The sequence below is a fragment of the Scyliorhinus torazame genome, chromosome 9 (assembly GCF_047496885.1).
Source record: "Scyliorhinus torazame isolate Kashiwa2021f chromosome 9, sScyTor2.1, whole genome shotgun sequence".
Lineage (NCBI taxonomy): Eukaryota > Metazoa > Chordata > Chondrichthyes > Carcharhiniformes > Scyliorhinidae > Scyliorhinus > Scyliorhinus torazame.
This window is the reverse complement of record NC_092715.1, coordinates 198263109-198290300: the sequence shown is the minus strand read 5'-3', so window position 1 is coordinate 198290300 and position 27192 is coordinate 198263109. Positions and strand designations below refer to the sequence as shown.

At 44.2% G+C, this 27192-nt stretch overlaps 1 protein-coding gene across 5 annotated transcripts in view; it reads left to right on the top strand.

Annotated features, from left to right (window-relative positions):
- Nucleotides 1-27192, top strand: part of dennd4c (DENN/MADD domain containing 4C) — a 287047-nt gene that overhangs the window by 213493 nt on the left and 46362 nt on the right. For 4 of the 5 annotated variants that reach the window (XM_072516945.1, XM_072516944.1, XM_072516948.1 and 1 more), the window contains 3 exons: nucleotides 3628-3756; nucleotides 14821-14928; nucleotides 16625-16762. In XM_072516945.1, the coding sequence (XP_072373046.1) occupies nucleotides 3628-3756; nucleotides 14821-14928; nucleotides 16625-16762 (375 nt within the window). The remainder of the gene's footprint in view (nucleotides 1-3627; nucleotides 3757-14820; nucleotides 14929-16624; nucleotides 16763-27192) is intronic. The other variant, XM_072516946.1, reaches the window with a different exon arrangement.

Genomic DNA, 27192 nt, shown 5'->3' with positions numbered 1-27192 from the left:
AATGCTGTTGTTGGCCACAATACCAGTTTTAGATGCGCACCACTTGATTTTCGGGTTTGGGGGGGGGGGGGGCTTCAACTGTGTGTTGGACCCGAAGCTGGATTCCTCCAGGTCAAAGCCACCGGCCCCTTCAGGGGATGGCGAGTGTGTAAGCTGCATTCATGGGAGAGACACAAGGTGCAGATTCGTGGTGGTGTATGCACCCTGGGATGAGGAGTTTCTAGTTTTGCCCCCTAGTGCACAAGGTGCAGTCAAGAATAGACTTCTTTGTCATGGGTAGGACTCTTCTCCCCTGAGTAAAAAAGGTGGAATATTCAGCAGTGGTTATTTCTGACTGTGCTCCTTACCTGGTAGAACTGATGTTAGAGACGGGTTGAACACAGTCCCTGGGATGGTGGTTGGACATGGACATCAGATAAAAGCAAATTACTGCGGATTCTGGAATCTGAAACGAAAGAGAAAATGCTGGAAAATCTCAGCAGGTCTGGCAGCATCTGTAGGGAGAGAAAAGAGCTAACGTTTCGAGTCCAATGACTCTTTGTCAGCTTTGAAGTGCATTTTGAAGTGCAAGACAGGCATGTCCCTGCAAAAATTAAGGAAAGAAATGGCAGGATTCGGGAACCATGGATGACGAGGGGAATTGCAAGCTTAGTCAAAAGGGAAAAGGAAGATACGGTGGGTCCAGTCATCTAAAAACTGACAAAGCCCTTGAGGAGTACAGTGAAAGTAGGAAGGAACTTGAACGTGGAATTAGGAGGGCTAAATAGGGTCATGAAATGTCTTTAGCAAACATGGTCAAGGAGAATCCCAAGGCTTTTTATTCCATATATTAGGAGCATGAGGGTAGAAAGAGTAGGCCCACTTAAGGACAATGGAGGGAAGTTATGCGTGGAACCATAGGAGGTGGGTGAAATCCTTAATGAGTACTTTGTATAGGCATTCACCAGGGAGAAGGACATGACGGACGTTGAGGTCAGGGATACGTATGTGAGCTCTTGAGAACATTAATATATCAAAGGAGGAAGTGTTGCATATCCTAAATTACATTAAGGTAGACAAGTCCCCGGGGCCAGATGAGATCTATCCCAGGTTACTGCGGGAGGCAAGGGGAGAAATATCTGGGGCCTTAACAGACATCTTCGTATCCTCTTTGACCACAGGCGAGGTTCCAGAGGACTGGAGAATAGCCAATGTTATTCCCTATTTAAGAAAAGAAGCAGGGGCAATCCAGCAAGTTATAGGCCAGTGAGCCTGACATCCGTAGTGGGGAAGCTTTTGGAAAAGATACTGAGGGACAGGATGTATGCACATTTGGAGAAAATGGACTAGTTATTGACAAGCAGCGTGGTTTTGTATGGGGAAGGTCATGTCTCAGCAACTTGAGTTATTTGAAGAGGTGACAAAGAAAATTGATGAGGGAAGGGTTGTGGATGTAATTTATATGGACTTTAGTAAGGCGTTTGACAAGATCCCACCTGGTTGACTGGTACAAAACTAAAATCACATGGGATTCGGGGTGAGCTGGCATCATGGACACAGAACTGGCTTGGTTATGGAAGACAGAGTAGCATTGGAAGGGTGTTTTTTGAATGGAGATCTGCAGCTAGTGGTGTTCCGCAGGGATCAGTGCTGGGACCACTCTTGTTTGTAGTATATATAAATTATCTGGAGGAAAATGTGGATGGTCTGATTAGCAAGCTTGCAGATGACACTAAGATTGGCAGAGTTGCTGATAGTGCCGAGGATTCTCAGAGGATACAACAGGATCTAGATAGATTGGAGACTTGGACACAGAAATGGCAGATGGAGTTCAATCCGGACAAATGCGAGGTGATGCATTTCGGAGGATCAAATCTAGGTGTGAATTATACTGTAAATGGCAGAACCTTAAGGAACATTAACATACAGAGGGATCTGGTCATGCAGGTCCACCGTTCCCTAAAAGTGGCAACACGGATGGCCAAGGTGATTAAGAAGGCATAAAGCATGCCTTCATCAGCCGGGGCATTGAGTACGAGTTGGGAAATCATGTTGCAGCTATATAAAACCATGGTTAGGCCACATTTGAAGTACTGCATACAGTTGTGGTCACCACATTAGCAGAAGGATGTGGACGCTTTGGAGAGAGTGCAAAGAAGGTTCACTGAGATGTTGCCCAGTCTCGAGGGTTTTGGCTTTATGGGAGGTTGAATAAACTATGATTAGGGCAGCACGATGGCGCAGTGGTTATCATTGCTGCCTCACGCCACTGAGGTCCCAGGTTCGATCCCGGCCATGGGTCCCTGTCCGTGTGGAGTTTACACATTCTGCTCGTGTTTGCGTGGGTTTCGCCCCCACAACCCAAAGATGTGCCGGGTAGGTGGATGCTATATTACCCCTTAATTGGAAAAAATGAATTGGGTACTCTAAATTTATATATTAATAAAGAATAAACTAGGATTGTTTTCACTAGAAAGACGGAGGCTGAGGGGAGACCTGATAGAGGTCTACAAAATTGAGGCACAGACAGGGTGGATAGTCGGAGGCTTTTTACAAGGGTGGCAGAGTCAATTACAAGGAGGCACATGCTCAAGGTAAGAGGGGGAACGTTTAAGGGAGATGTGCAGAGTAAGCTTTTCATGCAAGAGTGGTGGGTGCCTGGAACGCACTGACAGAGGATGTGGTGGAAGCAGGCACATTAGCAACATTTAAGAGGCATCTCGCTGGATACATGAATAGGGAGGAAATGGAGGGATATGGACCGATTAAGGGAAGAAGGTTTTTGTTTAGTTAGTGCATCATGATCAGCACAGGCTTGGAGAGCCGAAGGGCCTGTTCCCGTGCTGTACTTTTCTTCTTTGTTCTAACACTCTTTTTAATTTTAATTTTGCCTTTGTTACTTTTGTTTGATATTATGCGTAGTTATGACACTTGTAGTTTAACGTACAATGTACAAACTGAAATGTGTAACAATGTGAAAACCAATTAAAACATTTTTTTTTTAAAGAAATGGAAAATGCTGGAGATGCTCAGGCCAGGTAGTATCTGTGGAGAGCATAACAATTATCAGGTTAATCAAGTAAGCTTGTGAAAGCTCATCAACCTGAAACATTGGGCGGGATTTACTGCGCAACCCGCAATATGTTTTGTGGCGGTGGAAGATAATCTACCATTGACCGGCATCAGGATCTTCTGGTGCCGTCATCATCACCCCCCCCCCCCCCCCCCCCCCCCCCCCCCCAAATCCCTTGTCAACGGAATACACCCCTTGCTGCCATGAAACCCGTAGCAAGAGTGCGCCATCGGCAAGACCAGAAAATCCCATCAGCGTGAACAGTTCTTTTTCTGACAGGTGCTGAATACTTCCAGCATTTTATGTTTCTATTTAAGGTTTCCAACATCTGCAATATTTGGCTTAAAATATATAGGTTTTGGTTAAAAGGACACTGCATGAGAGAGAGCTTTTCTTGAATAACTTTAGGACAAACTGAAAATGCTTCCTTTGTGTAACCAGAGATGTGGAGCTGAAACCTCTTTTGTGGGACATTGATTTTACTAAAACTGAGCTTTGATGGCTTTTCTCCTCCTTATGTTAGTTTGTTCCATTTGTTTTAACTTTTCCATACCATCAATTTATGTTATGAACAGGTGGAAGTGATGCAGACGCTGTGAGCCATGGTAGCGTGGATAGTTCTAATGATGCTAACAGTGGAGAGCATGTGCTGTTCGTCCGAGACCTAATCAGGCTAGATTCCACTGACAATCACAGTAGCACAGGTATTGGCTTTTGTGTTGTACTAGCTCCAGTAGTGATCTTCGTACAGTTTGCATTTGCTTAACTATAATATCATCTAACACTCAATCTTCTGAACCTACCTTATGCTTTCTTTCATTGAATGCTGATCAGTTACCTCAAACATGAAACCCTTTTGGTCTGGACTTCCAATTTTCCTTGTTTGTGCTACTTTAAAAATAAAATAAAATTTAGAGTACCCAATGATATATTTTTTTCCAATTAAGGGGCAATTTAGTGTGGCCAATCCACCTAACCTGCACATCTTTGGGTTGTGGGGGTGAAACCCATGCAGACATGGGGAGAATGTGCAACCTCCACACGGACAGTGACCCAGGGCCGGGATTCGAACCCAGGTCCTCAGCGCCGCAGTCCCAGTGCTAACCACTGCGCCACATGCCACCCTTTTGTGCTACTTTTGACTGAATTTTTCTGCACACCCTGTATAGAATCCTGTGTTTGCAAGGCCGTTGGGATTTGTCTTTCAATTGGGTTCATTCTTCCTGATTTGAATGAAGTCGCACTATTGCTATCTCCGTTTTCATTTAATTATTATTGACCACTTGTAGTACAGTGGGCTAAACAGCTGGCTTGTAATGCAGAACAATGCCAGCAGCGCGGGTTCAATTCCCGTACCGACCTCGCCAAACAGGCGCCGGATGTGGCGACTAGGGGCTTTCCCCAGTAACTTCATTGAAGCCTACTTGTGATAATAAGCGATTATTATTATTATTAGTGGTAGTAGTATTTCTCACTTTTGTTTGTGTTTGACCCTTTATCTTTCATTCGAGCCATTCATTACGAGAGCATTTTGATTCTTGAAAAGCTGGTGGATAGCATAATTCCAAAATGTCCAAAATTTTGACCAAATTTGACTTGCATGGAAGCTTAACAAGTTTTGCAGACAAGTGTATATTTTTTGTAAAATAGGAAGGAGCACTTCGCTGAGTAGTTAGCAAAATACTTGCATCCTCAGCTTAAAATGTCTTTTGTATAAAGGAACTAGAAGTAGTATCTCTTTGGTGAAGAGTACAGGAGGAAGGTAGAGAACCTAGATGCATGGTGTCCTAGACCCAACCATCTTCAGCTGCTTCATCAATGACCTCCTTCCATCATAAGGTCAGAAATGGGGATGTTTTTTGGATGAATGTTCAGCACCATTTGCAACCCTTCAGATAATGAAGCAGTCCATGTCCAATTGTAGCAAGGCCTGGACAATATCCAGGTGTGGGCTGAGAAGTGGCAAGTTACATTTGCGCCACACAAATGCCAGGCAATGACCATCTCCTACAAGAGAGGATCTAACCACCGCCTCTTGACATTCAATGGCATTACCATCACTGAATCCCCCACAATCAACATCCTGGGGGTTACATTTGATCAGAAACTGAATTGGACTAGTCATATTAATACTGTGGCTACCAGGGCAGGTCAGAGGCTAGGAATCCTACAGCGAATAACTCGCCTCCTGACCCCCCCCAAAGCCTGTCCACCATCTACAAGGCACAAGTCAGGAGTGTAATGGAATACTCGCCACTTGCCTGGATGACTGCAGCTCCAACAACACTCAAGAAGTTCAACACCATCCAGGACAAAGCAGCCCGCTTGATTGCTACCTCTTCCACAAACTCAAACCCTCCACCACCGACGAACAGGGGCAGCCTTGTGTACCATCTACAAGGTGGACTGCATTAACTCACCATGGTTCCTTAGCACCTTCCAAGCCCACTACCATCTAGAAGGACAAGAGCAGCAGATACTTGGGAACCGCACCACCTGGAGGTTCCCCTCCAAGTCATTCACTACCCTTACTTGAAAATATATTGCCGTTCCCTCACTGTTGCCACGCCAAATTCCTGGAACTCACTCCCTAACCGCACAGTGGATGTACCTACACCTCCAGAACTGCAGCGGTTCACGAAGGCAACTTGCCTCCACCTTCTGAAGGGCAATTAGGAATGGGCAATAAATGCTGACCTAACCAGCAACGCCCACATCCTGTAAATGAATAAAAAAAACATTTTAAAACCAACCACAATCTCGCTCTCAATGTCAGCAAAACTAAGGAGCTGGTCATCGACTTCAGGAAGCAGTGTTGTACACACCCCTGTCTGCATCAATGGTGCCGAGGGGGAGATGGTTGACAGCTTCAAATTCTTGGGTGTAGACATCACCAACAATCTGTCCTGATCCACCCACGTCGTGCTCCGACCAAGAAAGCGCAGCAGCACCTACTCTTCCTCAGGAGATGAAGGAAATTCGGCATGTCCACATTGACTCTTGATGTACCATAGAAAGCATCTTGATGCACCACTGAAAGCACCTGATCTGGTTGCATCACAGCTTGGTATGGCAACTGCTCAGCCCAAGACCATAAACTACAGAGAATCGTGAACATAGACCAGTCCATCACGCAAACCCGCCTCCCATCCATTGACTCTGACTACACTTCCCACTGCCTTGAGAAAGCAGGCAGCATAATCAGAGACCCCTCCCACGTGTTATTCTCTCTTCCAACCTCTTCCATCCGGCAGAAGATACAAAAATCTGATAACACACACCAACAGATTCAAAAAACGCTTCTTCCCTCCTGTTACCAGACTCCTGAATGGCCCTCTTATTAATTGAACTGATCTCTACACATCTCTACTGTTGTAGCACTGCACTCCATATGCTTCATCCGATGTCTATGCATTTACATTGTGTATTTATCGTATGTTTTTCATGTATGGAACGATCTGCCTGGACTGTATGCAGAACAATACTTTTCACTGCACTTAGGCACACGTGACAAATCTAAATCTAAAGAGCTATGATGGAATCTAGCCACATTTAGAGCCACTCTTGTAAGTTGCCATGCATAACTTCTGGATTGACTTAAAGCTGCAAAAACACACAGGTCCCCGCGCTCCTTGACACTGGTTGAAGTAGCTTTAGGTGGGTCCAAAGGTGTAAATGGCAGATCTTTGTAAGAAATTAGAACTTTTTCCTTTTTCACTATTGTGTACAAATGAATGTTAAAGAGTTTACTTTATTGCAATTGCTTATTTGCTTGATAGTTCTGGGGCTAACTAGTAATTTAGTAATGAAAGTTAAATGCTGCTTAGCATGTCACAAGTCCTACTTCAAACCTTTTAATTAAGTATTGAATGTAGGGCAGTTAAAAATTATTATGTGCACTTGAAGTTTGTTTTAAAACGTTCAACATTAATTATATATCACTGAAGAATTTACAAAAAGTATTAGTATTAATTGATATGATACCATTGATGGTAATAGTATTAATAGTAAAGTTTCCTTTTGTCTTTACAGTGAGTTTTAGTCCAAAGTGTTTGGCCTTTTCGAAAAGAAAGATATTCTACCTTGGGTTCAAGGGAAATGTAAATACACTTTATGTACAATGCAGAAAGTGACATTGCCATTTAACTATAACTTCAGGAAGACTTTAAAAGGTCTCGACTCCATTGCACTGAAATTTTGTAAATATGAATGCACTGTAATCTCCCCAGTCCGGAATACTGGGGCCAAAGTCTGTTTTTTGGAATTTTATGGCATATAGAATAAGGCTAAAATCGGTAACCACAAGTGTGTGAACCAGAAAACACCATGGGTATAAATCATAGATGATAAATAAAAGTCCATTGAGCCTGCTCCGCCATTTGATATGATCATGGGTGGTCTGATTGTGGCCTTAAGTGCACTTTTCTGCCTACCGCCCCCCCCCCCCCATAACTTTTGACTTCCTTGTAGATTAAAGATCTGTCTAACTCTGCGTTGGATGTATGCAATGACCCAGCTTGTTAGTGACAGAGCAGACTTCTTTGGAAGAGGGGAAGTGGGAGGACGATTTGGGGTGATTTTGGTGGGAGGGGTGTGGAGCAAAGCTCTGCATAGGGTCAACTCCACCTCTTGTGAGAGGTTATGTTTGATACTGTTTAAGATGGTGCATTAGTCTCACTTGACCAGGGCGTGTAAGAGTCAGTTCTTACAGGGAGTGGAGAATAGATGTGAGAGATATTCCAGGGGGCCGGCGAACTACATGCGTACGTTTTGGTCTTGCCCCAGACTGACTGATTTTTGGGTTTCTTTGTTCAAAATCATATTCGGGATTCTGGGGGTTGAAGTGGAGCTGTGCCTAATGGTGGCCATCTTTGGAGTTTCAGACATGCCAGAGCTGCAGGAGGGGAAGAAGGCAGCTGTCTTGGCCTTTGCCTCTTATAGCCCAGAGGCTCGTCTTGCTCGGGTGGAGGCCCCAGCGCTGCTTAAGGCTTTGGTTTGGTTAGGGAACTTGGTGGGTTTTCTGCACCTGGATAAGATAAAGTAGACTGAGTGGATTGGTGGAGAGGTTTTACTCAAGGTGGCAGCCATGTATAACCTTTTTTAAGGAGATGGTTACCGTCCGCTGTTAGGGCGGCGGGGTTAGTCTCAATACAGGGGCTGGGTTAGGGTGGAGGGGGTGGTCTTAGGAATATTTTTTGTAATGTAAAATTTTGGAATGGTTTGAATATTATAAACCATTTTTGAATCAAATACTTTTTAAAGAATAATTTGGGTTGATTTTGAGGAAAAATCCACAGACATTCACTTGGGTTCGGAGAGGCGTGTCTTACCATAGTCGTCTTGTCTGTTAAAAAGGACTTTATGTTAATGAAACCGTTGTAGCTTAAGACGGGGTTTTTCAAAGCGCGAGTGTCGGGAGGGTCGCGGTGCGATCGGTCGGGCCATTCCCTGCGGTGGTCCTGATAATGGGAGAAGTGCCCAACCGCTGCTGCTGGCTTTTAAATTAAAAGAAATGAGGCTGTGTGCAGCCTTCCGACCAGAAATGGCAGCAGTGGGAAAGTCACATGCCCTGCATGTACACTTGTCGTCAAGCACCCTCTGTGCTTCTGGCGCCATATCCGATAACTGCTTCCGTTTCCTAGCTGCTGGCAAGCAAGGCAAGAGGACTGTGAAGATGGATCGTTTTCTTAAAAGTTAGATTGGTGAGAGACACAAATAGGCAGTGTACCTACAGGCCAGGATTGTGGGGATATGCATGACTATATAACTGTACAAATCTATAAAGCTGGTCAATAGTTTATGTATTGACAGTTATGACCTCCTGCCAGTAGGTGGAGACAGATATACATCAGGTGACTGACGAGACTTGACAGTTGGTAGCAGGAAGGATAATAGGATGGTTGCCTTTTACAGTAGCTCTGAAGGAACTTAAATACCTTTGTCTGTACATAGGTTTATTAGTTACCTGCCCACGTGTTTAATAAGTACTTGTTCTCGCTGAACATACAAATATTTAATGTGTCTTCATGATCAAGGGAGCCATAGAGCACAACAAGGATCTCACAATAGAATCCGCTGGAGAACTGCTCAGGAGAGCCCTGGGCAGGACGGAGTAGTGCTAGTGTTGGCTCTGTACAGAGTTCCAGGGCCTCTGCTTAATAGCCTATAAAGAAGAAACTTATCTTGGAACAAAACAGTATAAAGATAACCCTTGGGAGTTAAAACTAGGCCATTATTACAAGCTATAGCAGGGGCTAGTGGCATTCCTAGTTGGGACTCCAGAGAGCACAGATTCAAGAATCATACAGACATACTTTGAGATTAGGTGATAAGAAATTAACATCTACCAATCATTTGTTACTGGTTATCTATGTCCAATCATGACTATCAATTAAGGTACATTGTGCATTGTATATGAGTATAATTATCATTCATGATCAAGGCAAATATATATTATAATATCGCCAAGCACTTATTTGTCTCTTACTTATTTACCAACTGCTAGGCATGAGTGAGATAAAGATATGCCTAAACTGTGGTGCCCCATACTCCCATCCCATTGTCCAGTGTTTTGTAAGACACGCATGGTGGGCAGCTGCATAATGACCAATTAAATATTTGTGTGCAAGCTGTATGACTACGTCCTTGCTATAATTAATATATCAAGGACCCTTGAATACTATCTGTAAATAGTCGACGTTGTAGCAACTAGTTTCTAATCACTAGCTTCTGTCTTTAAGAATTTACCAGCTAGCAAGCAGCAGCCGATGAGAGCCTGTTGATTTTTAACCCTTTCATCACCTAAAGATGGCCAGATTATCCTTACTGTTTCCTGCCAATCCTCCATTCATGCTTGTATATCACCCCCAGCACCATATGCAGTAACCATTTATGTGGCACATTTTGATGCTTTTTGGAGATTCACATATATGACATTGTCTGGTTCCCTTTATCACTGCAAGTTGCATCCTCAAAGGACTCTGATAAATTTGTTAAACATCGTTTCACTTTCCAAAAACTGTACTTTGACCCTGCCTAGTTGCATTGAAATTTTCTAAATGTTCTACTATGATCTCAATAATGGATTCAAGTATTTTCCTAATGGTGGGTGTTAAGCTAACTGGCCTATAGTTCTTCCTTTCTGTCTCTCTCCTTTCTTGAATAGTGGTGTAGAATTTGCAGTTTTTCAATCACCTGTGGTCTTTTAGGCACAGGTGACTTGTCAACCTTTAGCCCCACAAGTGTTTCTAGTACCTTATCTTTCGTGTCTGTGATGGGGGCAGCACGGTGGTGCAGTGGTTAGCAGAGCTGCCTCAAGGCGCTGAGGACCCGGGTTCGATCCTGGCCCCGGGTCACTGCCCGTGTGGAGTTTGCACATTCTCCCTGTGTCTGCGTACTCACAAGCCAAAGATGTGCACGGTAGGTAGATTGGTCATGCTAAATTTCCCCTTGATTGGAGAAAAATGAATTGGGTCTGCTGCGCAGCTGGACAAGAAGAAGAATGGCAGGGCTATAGTGATAGGGGACTCAATTGTAAGGGGAATAGACAGGCGGTTCTGCAGACGAAATCGAGACTCCAGGATGGTATGTTGCTTCCCTGGTGCAAGGGTCAAGGATGACTCGAGAGATGGTGCAAGAGGGAGGGATTCAAATTCCTGGGACATTGGAACCGATTCTGGGGGAAGTGGGACCAGTACAAACCGGACGGTCTGCACCTGGGCAGGACTGGAACCGATGTCCTAGGGGGGGGTGTTTGCTAGAGCTGTTGGGGAGAGTTTAAACTAATGTGGCAGGTATTTGGGAACCGATGCAGGAAGTTGGAAGGTAGTAAAACAGGGACAGAAATAAAAGGCAGTAAGGGGGAAAGTGTAAGGCATAGAAGCCATAGTCAAAAATCAAAAAGGTCGACAGTACAAGGTACAGTGACTGAGGGGAGCTCAGTGAATAGGACCAGGAATACTAAAAGAAATAAAACGGGAAGTGAAAACATTAATGGTAAGCGATGCGGCAGGTTGTAACAGGAAGATGTGGGTTCGACGACAAGGAAAATTAGGAGAAAGGTTAAGAGGAAATATAACTTAGGAGAGGTTACTGATCGAGGTGTTAAGATTAAGAACAGAGGTAAAAAAGCCAACATAAGTGTACTTTACCTGAATGCTCGTAGTATTCGGAATAAGGTAAATGAGTTGATGGCGCAAATCATCGTGAATGACTATGATTTAGTGGCCATTACTGAAACATGGTTAAAGGATGGTCACGACTGGGAGTTAAATATCCGAGGGTATCAAACTTTTCGGAAGGACAGAGTGGATGGTAAGGGAGGTGGTGTAACTCTGTTATTTGAGGATGACATCCGGGCAACAGTAAGGGATGACATCGGTGCTATGGAGGATAAGGTTGAATCCATTTGGGTGGAAATCAGGAATAGTAAGGCGAAAAAGTCACTGATAGGAGTAATCTATAGGCCACCAAATAGTAACATTATGGTGGGGCAGGCAATAAACAAAGAAATAACAGATGCATGTAGAAATGGTACAGCAGTTATCATGGGGGATTTTAATCTACATGTTGACTGGTTTAACCAGGTCGGTCAAGGCAGCCTTGAGGAGGAGTTTATAGAATGTATCCGCGATAGTTTCCTCGAACAGTATGTAATGGAACCTACGAGGGAACAAGCGGTCCTAGATCTGGTCCTGTGTAATGAGACAGGATTGATTCAGGATCTCATAGTTAGGGATCCTCTCGGAAGGAGCGATCACAATATGGTGGAATTTAAAATACAGATGGAGGGTGAGAAGGTAAAATCAAGCACTAGTGTTTTGTGCTTAAACAAAGGAGATTACAATGGGATGAGAGAAGAACTAGCTAAGGTAGACTGGGAGCAAAGACTTTATGGTGAAACAGTTGAGGAACAGTGGAGAACCTTCTAAGTGATTTTTCACAGTGCCCAGCAAAGGTTTATACCAACAAAAAGGAAGGACGGTAAAAAGAGGGAAAATCGACCGTGGATATCTAAGGAAATAACGGAGAGTATCAAATTGAAGGAAAAAACATACAAAGTAGCAAAGATCAGTGGGAGACTAGAGGACTGGGAAATCTTTAGGGGGCAACAGAAAGCTACTAAAAAAGCTATAAAGAAGAGTAAGATAGATTATGAGAGTAAACTTGCTCAGAATATAAAAACAGATAGTAAAAGTTTCTACAAATACATAAAACAAAAAAGAGTGGCTAAGGTAAATATTGGTCCTTTAAAGGATGAGAAGGGAGATTTAATAATGGGAGATGAGGAAATGGCTGAGGAACTGAACAGGTTTTTTGTGTCGGTCTTCACAGTGGAAGACACAAATAACATGCCAGTGACTGATGGAAATGAGGCTATGACAGGTGAGGACCTTGAGAGGATTGATATCACCAAGGAGGTAGTGATGGGCAAGCTAATGGGGCTAAAGGTAGACAAGTCTCCTGGCCCTGATGGAATGCATCCCAGAGTGCTAAAAGAGATGGCTAGGGAAATTGCAAATGCACTAGTGATAATTTACCAAAATTCACTAGACTCTGGGGTGGTCCCGGCGGATTGGAAATTAGCAAACGTGACACCACTGTTTAAAAAAGGAGGTAGGCAGAAAGTGGGTAATTATAGGCCAGTGAGCTTAACTTCGGTAGTAGGGAAGATGCTGGAATCTATCATCAAGGAAGAAATAGCGAGGCATCTGGATGGAAATTGTCCCATTGGACAGACGCAGCATGGGTTCATAAAGGGCAGGTCGTGCCTAACTAATTTAGTGGAATTTTTTGAGGACATTAACAGTGCGGTAGATAACGGGGAGCCAATGGATGTGGTATATCTGGATTTCCAGAAAGCCTTTGACAAGGTGCCACACAAAAGGTTGTTGCATAAGATAAAGATGCATGGCATTAAGGGGAAAGTAGTAGCATGGATAGAGGATTGGTTAATTAATAGAAAGCAAAGAGTGGGGATTAATGGGTGTTTCTCTTGTTGGCAATCAGTAGCTAGTGGTGTCCCTCAGGGATCAGTGTTGGGCCCACAACTGTTCACAATTTACATAGATGATTTGGAGTTGGGGACCAAGGGCAATGTGTCCAAGTTTGCAGACGACACTAAGATAAGTGGTAAAGCAAAAAGTGCAGAGGATACTGGAAGTCTGCAGAGGGATTTGGACAGGCTAAGTGAACGGGCTAGGGTCTGGCAGATGGAATACAATGTTGACAAATGTGAGGTTATCCATTTTGGTAAGAATAACGGCAAAAGGGATTATCATTTAAATGATAAAAAATTAAAACATGCTGCTGTGCAGAGAGACCTGGGTGTGCTAGTGCATGAGTCGCAGAAAGTTGGTTTACAGGTGATTAAGAAGGCAAATGGAATTTTGTCCTTCATTGCTAGAGGGATGGAGTTTAAGACTAGGGAGGTTATGCTGTAATTGTATAAGGAGGCCACACCTGGAGTATTGTGTTCAGTTTTGGTCTCCTTACTTGAGAAAGGACGTACTGGCACTGGAGGGTGTGCAGAGGAGATTCACTAGGTTAATCCCAGAGCTGAAGGGGTTGGATTACGAGGAGAGGTTGAGTAGACTGGGACTGTACTCATTGGAATTTAGAAGGATGAGGGGGGATCTTATAGAAACATATAAGATTATGAAGGGAATAGATAGGATAGATGCGGGCAGGTTGTTTCCACTGGTGGGTGAAAGCAGAACTAGGGGGCATAGCCTCAAAATAAGGGGAAGTAGATTTAGGACTGAGTTTAGGAGGAACCTCTTCACCCAAAGGGGTGTGAATCTATGGAATTCCTTGCCCAGTGAAGCAGTAGAGGCTCCTTCATTAAATGTTTTTAAGATAAAGATAGATAGTTTTTTGAAGAATAAAGGGATTAAGGATTATGGTGTTCGGGCTGGAAAGTGGAGCTGAGTCCACAAAAGATCAGCCATGATCTCATTGAATGGCGGAGCAGGCTCGAGGGGCCAGATGGCCTACTCCTGCTCCTAGTTCTTATGTTCTTATGTACTCTAAATGTATTTTTAAAAAGACTGAGATTGTTTTAAATTCCTCCCTCCCTTTTGTCTGAGCAAAATAGTGATAAAGCATTAGAAAACAGTAATAAAAGTTGTTTTATCTTTCCAAATATTGTATTTTTCATGTTTCTGCTCATAAAGTACCGTACTAAAATGATGCCGATGATAGAGGACGTGCTCAAAAAAGTTCCAGGCAACTTGTGTTCCTGAACAATAGACTCCCAGACTGGAGAGGGTACAATATATATACTTCACATTCAGGAAGGACAACTCCTATGTATTTATAGTCAGAAGATTTCTCAATTTCTAGTGAACTATATCAAAGGCTTTCCTTTTCATAGAATTTACAGTGCAGAAGGAGGCCATTTGGCCCATCGAGTCTGCACCGGCTCTTGGAAAGTGCACCCAATTTAAGCCCCCACTTCCAGCCTATCTCCGTAACCCCACCTAACCTTTTTGAACACTAAGGGCAATTTATCATGGCCAATCCACCTAACCTGCAAATCTTTGGACTGTGGGAGAAAACCAGAGCACCCGGAGGAAACCCACGCAGACACTGGGAGAACTTGCAGACTCCACACAGACAGTGACCCAAGCCGGGAATCGAACATGGGACTCTGGAGCTGTGAAGCAACTGTGCTAACCACTGTCCTACCGTGCTGCCCTGTTCTTGTATATGGATATCTCGTATGTGGGAAGCATCTTTGTTCAAACTGTGGGTTAACTTTCTTACAGGTGCTCAGTCAGACCAAGGATATGGATCTAAAGATGAACTTCGACGTGATGATACTGAAGAAACACTGGTAGAAATTGACCCATCTAGGAGAATTGAAGATCAGAAAGGTGAAGGTTATGAGAATCAGTTTGACTTTAAAGTGTTTTCTTTCAGTTTGCAGTAACTCCTGGGTGGTGGCTCTCTGGAGTTTACATTCAATAATTCTTTGCATGCCACCTGCAACTATCAGCTAGTTAGTTCAGCAGCTAAGTAATTTCCCATTAGGTTGTGCAGAACATTAGGGAAGGCAAGTCATTGTAGAACGATTCCTGCAGCACTTTATGGTCAATTTGAACAAAATCCATGTGCATAGCATGGATTGGAAATGCTACTCATTAATGGAATACCACTTGTTAAAAATTGTATTGTAAATGTATATTTATAGTATAAATATGTTAAATGACTGACAAGAGACAATTACAGTGACTTCTTGGGATGCAAGAAATTTGCCAATATCATTTGTCTAATTTATTTGCATATTAAAATCACCTATTTTTGCTACTCCTTTCTCATTGGACTTTTTCCCCACTCCCACCCCACATGTTATTTCGTCCTGTGTACCCCGTCCTACAACTTTGTCAAAATCTAAACCCAAACTGATTCTACTACTTGTTATTTTTAATTAAGAGAATCTTTCTCTATTGTACTGTCATCCTTAATTAACAACGGTCCACCTTTAAAGCTTCCTGTCTTTCCGAAATGTCATGCAGCTGAGAATATTCAGGTCCCAGCTGTTGTCATTTTGCAGCCATGTCCCTGATTGCCGCTAGATAATATATATTCTATTTTAGCTGTCAATCCAATTGTAAATTCGGATTCAGAGCCTTTAACTCTGACATTTTACCATTTTTGCAATCTCTTGCCTTACCTGCTGCAGCACTCAAGTTCGTACACTCTGTTATGCTCTGAATATAATTTCTCTTACTGCCAGCTTGCTCTTTTGCCTTGTCTCTTTAATTTATTACATCTTCCCACCGTTGATCTCCTGCGCATAAAATTTAGTTTAAAGCCCTAGTTATATGACTCACCAGAACACTGGTCCCAGCATGTTTCAGGTGAAAATGGTCCCAACCTCAATTAAATATTGACCAGTCCTGTTTAAAGTTGACAAATTTACCTATCTTTAAAAGTTCTAATCCTTTGTTTTCAAATTCCTCTGTGGCCTTCTTTCCCATCTGTCATTCCCCCAGTTTCACAACCCTCCAAGATATGTGTTCTAATTCTGGTCTCTTGTGCATCCTCAATTTTAATTGCTCAAAGATTGATGACCATGTCTTGCGTTGACCTCCAGCCCTGGAACATCCTTCATCTACCTTGCTTCCTCTCAACCTATCGCTCTGGCTGAACTTTTGGTCATCTGACCTGATTGTAACTTGGTTTCATATTTTGTTTTATAATACACTTGTGAAGCACCTTGGACATTTTGTTGAGTTAAAAGTGTGAAGTAAATGAAAGGTTTTTTTTCTTGTGTTTGTTCTCCGTGTTAAATATCTATTGAAGAGGGTTATTTCTCAACTCTAATAATAACAGTGGAAATAGGAGCAGATGTAAACCAGATGGTCCGTTGAGCCTGCTCCACCATTAAGAACAATTATGACTGATCTTTCTCAAAGCCCCTTTCCTGCCAGAGGTCTAATTTTGTTTTGTACTTGTACCTTTATTTGTGTTCTGTACTTTGGATCCGTTCTCATCTTTATTGTTTGAGTTCAGATCCTTCACTTGGTGGAAACCATTTTTAACTAAATTTACATTGCACTTCATCAGCAGAAAAAAACACAGACAGCACCAATGGGTCAGCTGTGAGTAAAAAAAATAAGAATTCTAGCTCACCAGAAAAACTTCATTCAAGTAGCAGCATTGTAAAGCTGCAGTGTGCCGCTGTTGGCAACAAAGGAAGCAGTGGTAAGCAATTTCTAAATCATTAGTTACCATTATGCCTTATTGCATTTTTAATTAATAAATAATTAATGCATTTTAACATATTTTGTTCTTTTCCAGTTTTTGAGTTGCGTGTCACTGGGTGATGGGGCCAAACAACCATTTGTAAAATGACCAAAAAATACAGGTCACTTGAAAACCAAGTAATTAACTAAGCAGCTCCTCTAAGAGCATAACTGTTTAAAAAAGAAAGACTATATTCTGAATCAATTTAAATATAAAATGTGAACCTTTGCTCTCCAATTAAAAGTTCCTATAATTCAGTTTTTCCCCAGCTGGTTAATGTCTTGAAAAAATACACTGTGGATTCTGCATCCCATTGTATTTGAAATTCCAGTGCACAACTGCATCTACTTATGATTATTTTTGTTGCCTCTCTACCCTTGTTATGGCACTAGCTCCCTTACATGAATATGACTTGTGGGTGGAAGCCACTAGCCAGTACCTCACTAGTTATCACATTGTGCTATCAGCAATTGAACTGTGGTTGACATCCCTACAGGTCTTAACCTTGTGCTCACCTAAAAATTGCTGGTCATTTATCTGTTTCCTAAATTTAGATGCTGTGATCATTTAGAGTCTCCATTAGCTGAAATCAGCTAAATCAGGATTAAGAAGAAACAAGATACTTGAATTATTTGCAGTGGAGCAGGGAAAGTTTAGGAGATTTGAGATATGGAGGGTGTTTCTTTCGCTTGGGAATTGGGAGCTAAGCTGAAATCCTCAAGAATGAGAAATGAAGTTGCAAGAAATTTCCATAAACAGCTCATTGCTGGAGTATACACTGTTTTGCCACAGAACTTAGATATAGGAGCAAGAGTAACTCATTTAACAGAAACACAGAAAAATACAGTGCAAAAGAGGTCCTTTGGCCATCAAGTCTGCACCGACACACGAAAAACACCTGACCTACCTACCTTATCCCATTTTCCAGCACTTGGCCCATAGCCTTGAATGTTATGACATGCCAAGTGCTCATTCTGGTACTTTTTCAGGATGTGAGGCTACCCACCTCTACCACCATACCAGGTCGTGCAGTCCAAACTGTCACCACCCTCTGGGTTAAAAGGCTTTTCCTTAAATCCCCCTAAACCTCCTGCCCCTCATCTTGAACTTGTGTCCCCTCGTGACTGACTCTTCAACTAAGGGGAATAGCTGCTCCCCATCCAACCTGTCCATGCCCCCTCATAATCTTGTGCACCTCGATCAAGTTGACCCTCCGTCTTCTCTGCTCCAGCGAAAACAACCCAAGCCTAGCCAACCTCCCTTCATAACTTTGTTTTTCCATCCCAAGCAGCATCCTGGTGAATCTTCTCTGCACCCCTTCCAGTGCAATCACATCCTTCCTATCACGTGGCTATCAGAATTAAACACACTACTCCAGCTGTGGCCTCACCAAAGTTCTATCCAACTCCAACATGATCTTCCTGTCTTTGTAATCTGTATCTAGATTGATAAAGGCAAGTGTTCCATATGTCTTTTTCACCACCCTATTAAACTGCCCTTCCCACCTTCAGAAATCTACGAAGATTCTCGGAACTTCCCAGTATCATGCCATTCATTGAAAACTTCCTTGTCAAATTACTACTTCCAAAGTGTATCACCTCACATTTTTCAGGGTTAAATTCCATTTACCACTCATCTGCCCATTTGACCACCTATATCTTCCTGTAACCCAAGGCACTCCAACATGCTTTCTAACCACCTGGCCTATCTGCAAACTTACTGATTCGACCTCCCACATAGTCTTCTTTGTAATTTATATCAATTATGAATAATAGACATAGCACCAATCCCTGTGGTACGCCGGCTTCAAGTTACTAAAACAGACATCTGTCATCGCCCTCTGTCTCCAACAACTACGGTAATTTTGAATCCACCTCATCAAATTACCCTGTATCCCATGTGCATGTGCCTTCATCAGTCTCCCATGTGGGACCTTGTTCAAAGACTTTGCTGAAATCCATATGAACTACACCAACTGCACTACCCTCATCTACACACCTGGTCACCTCCTCAAATAATTCAATCAAACTTAGCCCCTGGAACCTGCTTTGCCAATCAGTAAGATAATGGCTGATCTGGTTGTGCCTTCAACTCCACATTTTTGCCTGCCCTTGACTCCCTTGTAGATCAAACATTAGTGTAACTCAGCCTTGGAGGTTAACTGACCCAGCCGCCACTGCTGTCTGTGGTAGAGAATTCCAAAGATTAGTGACCCTCAGAAGAAATTTGTCGTCATTTCCATCTTAATTGGGAGGCACCTTCTTTTGAAACTGTGTCCCCTAGTTCTGGAGGCATGTAACTGGCCAGTTGCCATATTTGGATGAGAAATTGATCGTAGCATGTTGCCACAGTCAGGATGGCGTCATGAGATCTCAGGACCCCACTGTCACAGGAGGAGATTTACAAGGATGTTGCCAGGTCAAGAAAATTGCAGCTATGAGGAAAGATTGGATAGGCTGGGGTTGTTGTTGGAAAAGAGTAGGCTGAAGGGAGATTTTATTGACATGTATAAAATTGTGAGGGGCCTGATTAGAGTGGATGAAAAAAGCTAGTTTACTCTGGCGGAGAGGCTAGTGATTTGGGGGCATAGATTACAATGATTAGTGGGAAGGTTAGAGGGACGATGAGGCAAGTTTTTCAATCAAAAAGCCTTGCGGGACTCTGGAACTCACTTCCTGAAAGGGTAGTAGAGGGAGACTAATTTAAAAGATGTCTGGATATGCACCTTAAGCGTCGTAATCTGCAGGGCTATGGACCAAATGCTGGAAAATGGGACGTGGCTGGGTGGCTAATTTTTCGGCTGACACAGACCTGTTGAGCCAAGTGGCCTCAAAAACTAATGAACAGATTTTGATTAAACCTAGTACACAGGATATGGCCCAATGAGTTTATGCTGAAGGTACAGGTGTGTATCCAGATTTTGACATTTTTCAAACTATCCATAAACATTCAATGATTTTATTTCCTTTACGAGCTCATCTGATTTGAATCCCCAGTTCAAATCATGGCTAGTGCTTCTATGGCACAGGGCAAGTCTCCTGTTCATATTTTATGTATTGACTTCTAAAAATAACATTGTGACTGAACACTTTTGTAAATCTACCTGCTTTTAATGTCATTGTTAGCACAGCAATTGAACTCCAACTTATGAGTCACAGGTCTTGGGTTCAATCTGCACTCCAGAGATTTGAACATATAAACTAGGCTGACACTTTGAAGATCCCTCCTTTTCAAGAGGTATTAAGCAGAAACATTATTTTCTAGCACGATTGAATGATCAGGAAAGATTGCATGGTGCCCAGGCCAATATTTATCCCTCAGTTACCATTGCTAAAACAAATAATGTAGTCTTTTATTGCCTCTGCCAATGAAAGTGAGTGAAGGCAATGTATGTTTTGTTTGTAAGCAATTCCTTCAAAACTAATGGACAGATTTTGGTTAAACTTAGTAAGCAGGATATGGCCCAAGGAAAATGTGTTTTTGGCGATGGTGTGGATGCTATCCAGATCCTGGAAGTTTTCAAAGAATCCATTGGAAGATGGTGTGAATTGGCTGTTTTAATGCTGTGTTGTTTATTTAAGATGCTGTGGATTGTCTCAACTGCTTTGGTGGAATTTGATGAGTAAAAATGAGTAGAGTTTTGAGAGTAGGTTGTTGGATGTGGATTGATCTGGAGCTTTCTCAGTGAGATGGAAACTCTTTATTTTTTTTTTAAATATAAATTTAGAGTACCCAATTCTCTTTTTTCCAATTAAGGGGCAATTTAGCATTGCCAATTTACCTACCATGCACATCTTTTTGGGTTGTAGGGGTGAGACCAGCGCGGATGTGTGGAAAATGTGCAAACTCAACTCTGAGCCAGGGCCGGGATCGAACCTGGGTCCTCGGTGCTGTGAGGCAGCAGTGATAACCACTGCGTCACCATGCCACCTGAGATGGAAACTCTTATGATTCCTTTTGCCATAGAGCATCAACCAGGCAAGGAAAAGAAGAGCTATCTAATCGTAAAAGTATTAAGCTAACGCAGCATAGTAGTGGCATACACTGAGCGGTTTCTTCACTTGTCTCATTTATATTTAACGCCTCACTGTGCCAGAGTTACGAACAAGGAGTCGACCATTTGGCCCTTTTGAGCCTGCTCCACCATTTAATAAGATCATGGCTGACCTGATACTAACCTCAAATCTGCATCCTACTTATTTAACCCTCGATAACTTATCACTTTGTTTAATCCATCTACCTCTGCCTTAAAAATATTCAGTTGCCATGTTTCTCTTTGTGACAGCAGTTACTATATGCCAGAAAATATTTTTTAAAAACATTTTTATTAAGTCATTTGTATATACATTAAAGACAACCAAAACCAGAGTGAGTTAAATCCACTGACCCTCTTAAAGGCAAACGTAATATTTTCCAGCCTGAGCAACTCCGCCAGGTTGCTCTCTCTCCCCCCCCCCCCCCCCCCCCCCCCGGGTCTTGTGACACACCAAATATCGCCACATCTGGACTCGGGACCACATTGACTTTTAGCACCTCAGACATTGTCTTGAACCCCTGGCAGAACCCCGTCTGCTTCGGACATGCCCAAATCATATGGGCGTGGTTCGCGGGCCTCCCCGCACACCGCCCACACCTGTCCTCCACCTCCTCAAAAAAACCTGCTCACCCTAGCCACCGGCATATGCGCCCGATGCACCACCTTGAATTGAATAAGGCTAAGCTTAGCACACAACGAAGATGCGTTCACCCTCTCAAAGCCTCCTCCCATAACCCAGCCTCCATTTCACTCCCTCAACTCCTCCTCCCATTTCCATTTGACTTCTCCTATCAGGGCCCTCGCCCAGTCCATTTAGCTCCTTGTAAATCTCAGATACATTACCCACTCCTGCTTTAGATACCACCTTATCTTGTAGTCGCAGGGGTGGCAGATCGGGAAGGATGCCACCCACTTCCTCACATGATCCCGCACCTGTAAGTACCGGAACCCATTCCCGCTGGGCAGCTCATACTCTTCAAGTTCCCCTAAACTCAAAAAGCTGCCCCCCACAAACAGGTCCCCAAACCGCTCAATCTGTGCCCGTCACCACCCCCAAAACAGTGTCCAACTCCTCTGGTGCAAAGCTATGATTCTCGCAAATCGGTGCCCAGACCGAGACACCTTCCAGCCTCAGATGCTGCCGCCACTGTCCCCCTACCCGCTATGCCACCATCACTACCGGCCTCACAGAGTACTTGGCCAGCGAGAACGCCAAAGGCGCCGTCAACAATGCCCCATAGCTCGTGCCCTTACAGGAGGCTGCCTCCATCTGTTCCCACGCCGACCCCTCCCCAGTCACTCACTTCCTAACTATGGCTATTTTTACTGCCCAATAATAATTCATTATATTTGGCAAGGCAGCCCACCCTCCCGCATCCCTGTTCCAGCAGCACCATCTTTACCTGTGGGGATTTCCCTGCCCACACAAACCCCAAAATCAGAGCATTAATTTTCCTGAGAAAAGATTTTGGAATAAAGATGGTGTGGTTCTGGAAAACAAAGTAGAGCCTAGGGAGTACTGTCTGCACCTGCCCCGCCAGTGATGATGGGAGCACATCCCACCTCTTCTAATCCCCCCCCACCTCTTATAATCCCCCCCCCCCCTCATCTGTTCCACCAACCGCACCAAATTCAGTTTGTGGTTGTTCCCAACCATGCGACATCTGGATGCCCAAATACCTAAAGCTCGCCCCCACCACCTTAAACGGCAACTCGCCCAACCTTCTCTCCTGCTCCCTTGTCTCGATCAGGAAGACCTCACTCTTCCCCATGTTTAACTTGTATCCAGAAAACTGACCAAACTCCTCTAAAATGTTCATTATTCCTCCCAATAATGGGGTGAATATATAAAGCAGCTGATTATCCGCATGTAGCGAGACCCTGTGCTCCAACCCCCCTGCCCCGCAATTGTCCACTCCAGCTCTTTGACTCTCTGAGCACTATTGCCAATGGCTCTAGTGCCAAAGCAAAAAGCAACGTGGAGAGTTGGCATCCCTATCTTGTCCTACAGTGTAGTCCGAAGTATCCCAAACTCACTTGAATCGTCCGTACGATTGCTATCTGCACCTGATACACACATCCCTGCCCGAACCCAAACCATCCCAACACTTTCCACAGATACTCCCATTCCACCCGATCGAATGCCTTCTCCGTGTCCATAGCAACCTCCATCTCCTGTTCCTCCGGCGGCATAATTATCACATTAAATAATCGACTAACGCTCGCCGACAGGTGCATCCTTTACAAACCTCATCTGGTCTTCCCCTTTCACCCCTGGTGCACAGTCCTAAATCTGAGAGGCCAAGATCTTTGCCAGCAGTTTGGCATCCACGTTTAGCAGCAATATCAAACAGTAGAACCCACACTTAGAACATAGAACATTCAGTGCAGAAGGAGGCCATTTGGCCCATCGAGTCTGCACCGACCCACTTAAGCCCTCATTTCCACCCTATCCCCATAACCCAATAACCCCTCCTAACCTTTTTTGGTCACTAAGGGCAATTTATCATGGCCAATCTACCTAACCTGCACGTCTTTGGACTGTGGGAGGAAACCGGAGCACCCGGAAGAAACCCACGCAGACATGGGGAGAACGTGCAGACTCTGCACAGACAGTGACCCAGCAGGGAATCGAACCTGGGACCCTGGCACTGTGATGCCACAGTGCTAATCACTTGTGCTACCGTGCTGCCTGTACTTCTCCGGGTCTTATCCACCACAAAATAATCAATCCGCTAGTACACCTGGTCACATGGGAGAAGTACTAAAATTCCTTCGCCCTTGGCCTCACAAAGAAGGGTCTACCCAACCCCACCCCCCCCCTCCCCATGCTCTCTGTGAAAACCTTTAGCTTCTTCATCACCGCCAACACCCTCCCGATCGCAGACTGGACCAGTCTAAAGTTGGCTCAATGACCGTATTAAAGTTTGTTCTCTCCTCTTCACCCCCCCACCCCCATAATCAACTGATGCGAGTCCAGGTTCGCGATCTTCCCCAGCACCCGCCTCATCAATTCAAAATCCTCTCAATTTAGGGCATAAACAATCACCAAGACCACTGGCATCCCCTCCAGTTTCCCGCTCACCATCACAAACCTTCCTGCCGAATCTGCCACTATATTCCCACCTCAAACGCTACCCGCTTGGTTATCAGCACCACCACATCCCAAGTCTTCATATCTAATCCTGAATGGTTGACCTTAGCCTTGTCTGGTCTCCGATCTTCAAATGCGTTTCCTGCAGAAAGGCCACGTCCACCTTCAAGCTCCTCAAATGCCCGAACACTCGTGACAGTTTGTCTGGCAAATTCAGCCCTCCCAGATTCCATGTGACCAATTTGGTTGGGGGCACCCTGCCCCTTCCCCAGCCAATCAACCATATCCCTTCTTGAGCCAGCCCACAGCCCATGTTATGTGACCCCCTCAGGCCCACCCTCAGATGTCCATCTCCTTTCTTACTGTGCATCAGCAACCTGACCTTTGTCAGCAGCCCCCTCCCCTTAAACAAAACAACACTCCCATCCCTCTCTATTACACTAACCACCTGCTCCCCCCCCCCCCCCCACTGCGCTCCCGTTAACTGGCCCACCCAGCTAGCCTGGAAGCCCCCACCCATGGTGCCAAACCTTCTAACCCCCTGATTCCCCCTCTTCTCTCTTTCCCCTCTCCCCCTCCCCCCCATACACTTCCATAACAATGAAATAAGAAAAAGGTGCACTCATCATCCATGTTCCCCAAGCATCCCATCACAGCCCCCCCTCCAAAAAAAACTTCTCAAAGAAGAGAGGTTCACCTCTGACGAACAACCCAAAAACAAAGCAAAAAGGCTGAGAGAACTAACATCTTCTCTAGAGTTTAATGTCCTCCCCCCTCCTGTCAGTTAATTGTCTCTCAAAGACTCCATTGCTTCCCCTATCGTCCCAAAATAACGCTCGCAGCCGTTGTATGTCACCCAGATGTGGGCTGGGTACAGCATCCCAAACTTCACCCCCTTCTTGAAGAGTGCAGCCTTGACCCGGTTGAACCCAGCTCTCCTCCTAGCCAGTTCCGCACCCAGTCTTGGTACACCCAGAGCTCATTACCCTTCCAGATGCACCTCTTCGTCTGTCTGGCCCACAGCAAAATCTTCTCCTTGTCAAGCAGTCGTTGGGGCCTCACCACCATCGCCCTCGGTGGCTCGTTCGCCTGTGGCTTCCTGATCAGCGCCCTATGCGCCCGGTCGACCTCAAGGGGCCGATCAAAGGCGCCCTCCCCCATCAGCTGCTCCAGCATTTTGGCTACATATGAGCCAGCGTCCGCTCCCTTGATACCCTCTGGCATCCCAACAATTAGCACTTTTTGTCTCGGGGAGCGGTTCTCCAGATCCTCCACTTTTTCCGTTAGCTGCTCCTGGGTCTCCCGCATCACCCTGGGCTCGGCCGCCGACAAGGTAAACCGTTCCTTGTGCGCCCCCAACGCCTCCTCCACTTTCTGGATCGCCTGGCTCTCGGTCTCCCGAGTGATCCCCCCCCCCCCCCCTTTCAGGGGTTCTACCAGCTTAGCCAGGTCTTCCTGAGCTTCCATCCTCTGCTGGCTAAACATCTCATTCAAGAAGTCCACCAGCTGCTCCGTGGACCATTGGGCTGGTAGGGCTTACCCTTCACCTTCACCATCGTCACCTGTGGCACACAAAGAATCTCTTGTTCCAACAGCTCCTTCCTTCTCGACCCACTTCTGGTCCGCGGAGCCATCCAACAACACAGTGGAGCTTTACTTTCCTCCACCACCTCTACACCTTTTCCCACCAAAACATCCACCCAGCAAATCGGGGGGAAAAGGACTGAAAAAAACGCCTTGAAAGAGAGCTGCCACTGGAAGTCATCATGCCAGAAAATATGTAATTGTTTAAGTACTTTGGGCATTACAAAGGTGCGAAAGATGCTATATGAAAAAGCAAGTTCATCCCTTTTTCCATAAGGGTCAATTTTAGTTAATATTGTTTCTGCTGGCACTGCTGCCTCACGCTGCAGAGGACCCAGGTTCGATCCTGGCCCTCGGTCACTGTCCATGTGGTTTTTGCACATTCTCCCCGTGCCTGCATGGGTCTCACCCCCACAAACCCAAAGATGTGCAGGGTAGGTGGATTGACCACGCTAAATTGCCCCTTAAATGGAGACAAATAATTGGGAATTCTAAATTTATAATAAAAAATATTTTTAAAATTATTGTTTCTGCTGGAGTTTAATTTCAATTCTTGCAGCTACCTCTGAATGAATGCCTAAACTGAGCATAAGATTGCAACAGCTCTGCAAAATGTGACAGCTTTATTTACTGCTGTATTTTGCAGAAAACCACCTTCTGTGCACCAAGTGTAATGAAAACAGAACCTATCATAGACTTAATGCATAGGATATTATTTTCCCTCCCCTGTTATCACTTGAAACCTATTGAAATTTAAATGTTGAGCTCCTGTAATAATTGGAGAAATGTTTCTTCTATCTATTGAAACAAGAATATGGAAAGGTTTTTTTTTAACTTGGGATATCATATTGAAAAAGAAAGTTTAATACCATTTCCACTGAGCAATTAAATTTCTCAAGTCTTTAATATATGCAACATTTCTCTCTGAGCAAGTGTCAACAGGAACCTTTTGTGGTTCACAAGGATCCCATGTCCTCCAAGTTTATCTTTCAGACTCTTGAAACTGGCCAAATTCTCCCAAGAAAATATAATTGCAGAATGTAAAAATTAATAAGGACATGGCAGCTGAATCCTGTATCCTGTAACTGGTAGATAACAGGAATGGGTAAACAAGAATGGCAATTAAACAGTAATTTATGTGAGATCTTGAAAAAACATGTGTATTTGCATAATGACTTTCAAAATATTAGGACATCACAAAGCCCATGAAGTTATTTTTAAAAATTATTTACTGTTGCACCATGGCTGTGTTATTGCCTGCATTATTTGTTTTGCTGTTGGTTCAGAAATAAATATTGCAGGGGCAGCAGGTGGCCCAGTGATTAGACTGCTGCCTCCCGGCGCTGAGGTCCCAGGTTTGATCCTGGCTCTGGGTCACTGTCCGTGTGGAGTTTGCACATTCTCCCCGTGTTTGCATGGGTTTCGCCCCCACAACTCAAAGATGTGCAGATAGGTGCATTGGCCTCACTATATTGCCCCTTAATTGAAAAAAATGAATTGGGCACTGTAAATTTATATTAAAAAATAGAAAGAAATATTACCCTGGACACAGGAAGAAAATTCTACTATTTTTAGAAAACCACTGTGGGATATTTTGTGCCAACGTGGAAGGGAAAGATGTCACCTTATCCAAAGATTGACACCTCCAACAGTCTAGTGCTCCTTTAGTACTGC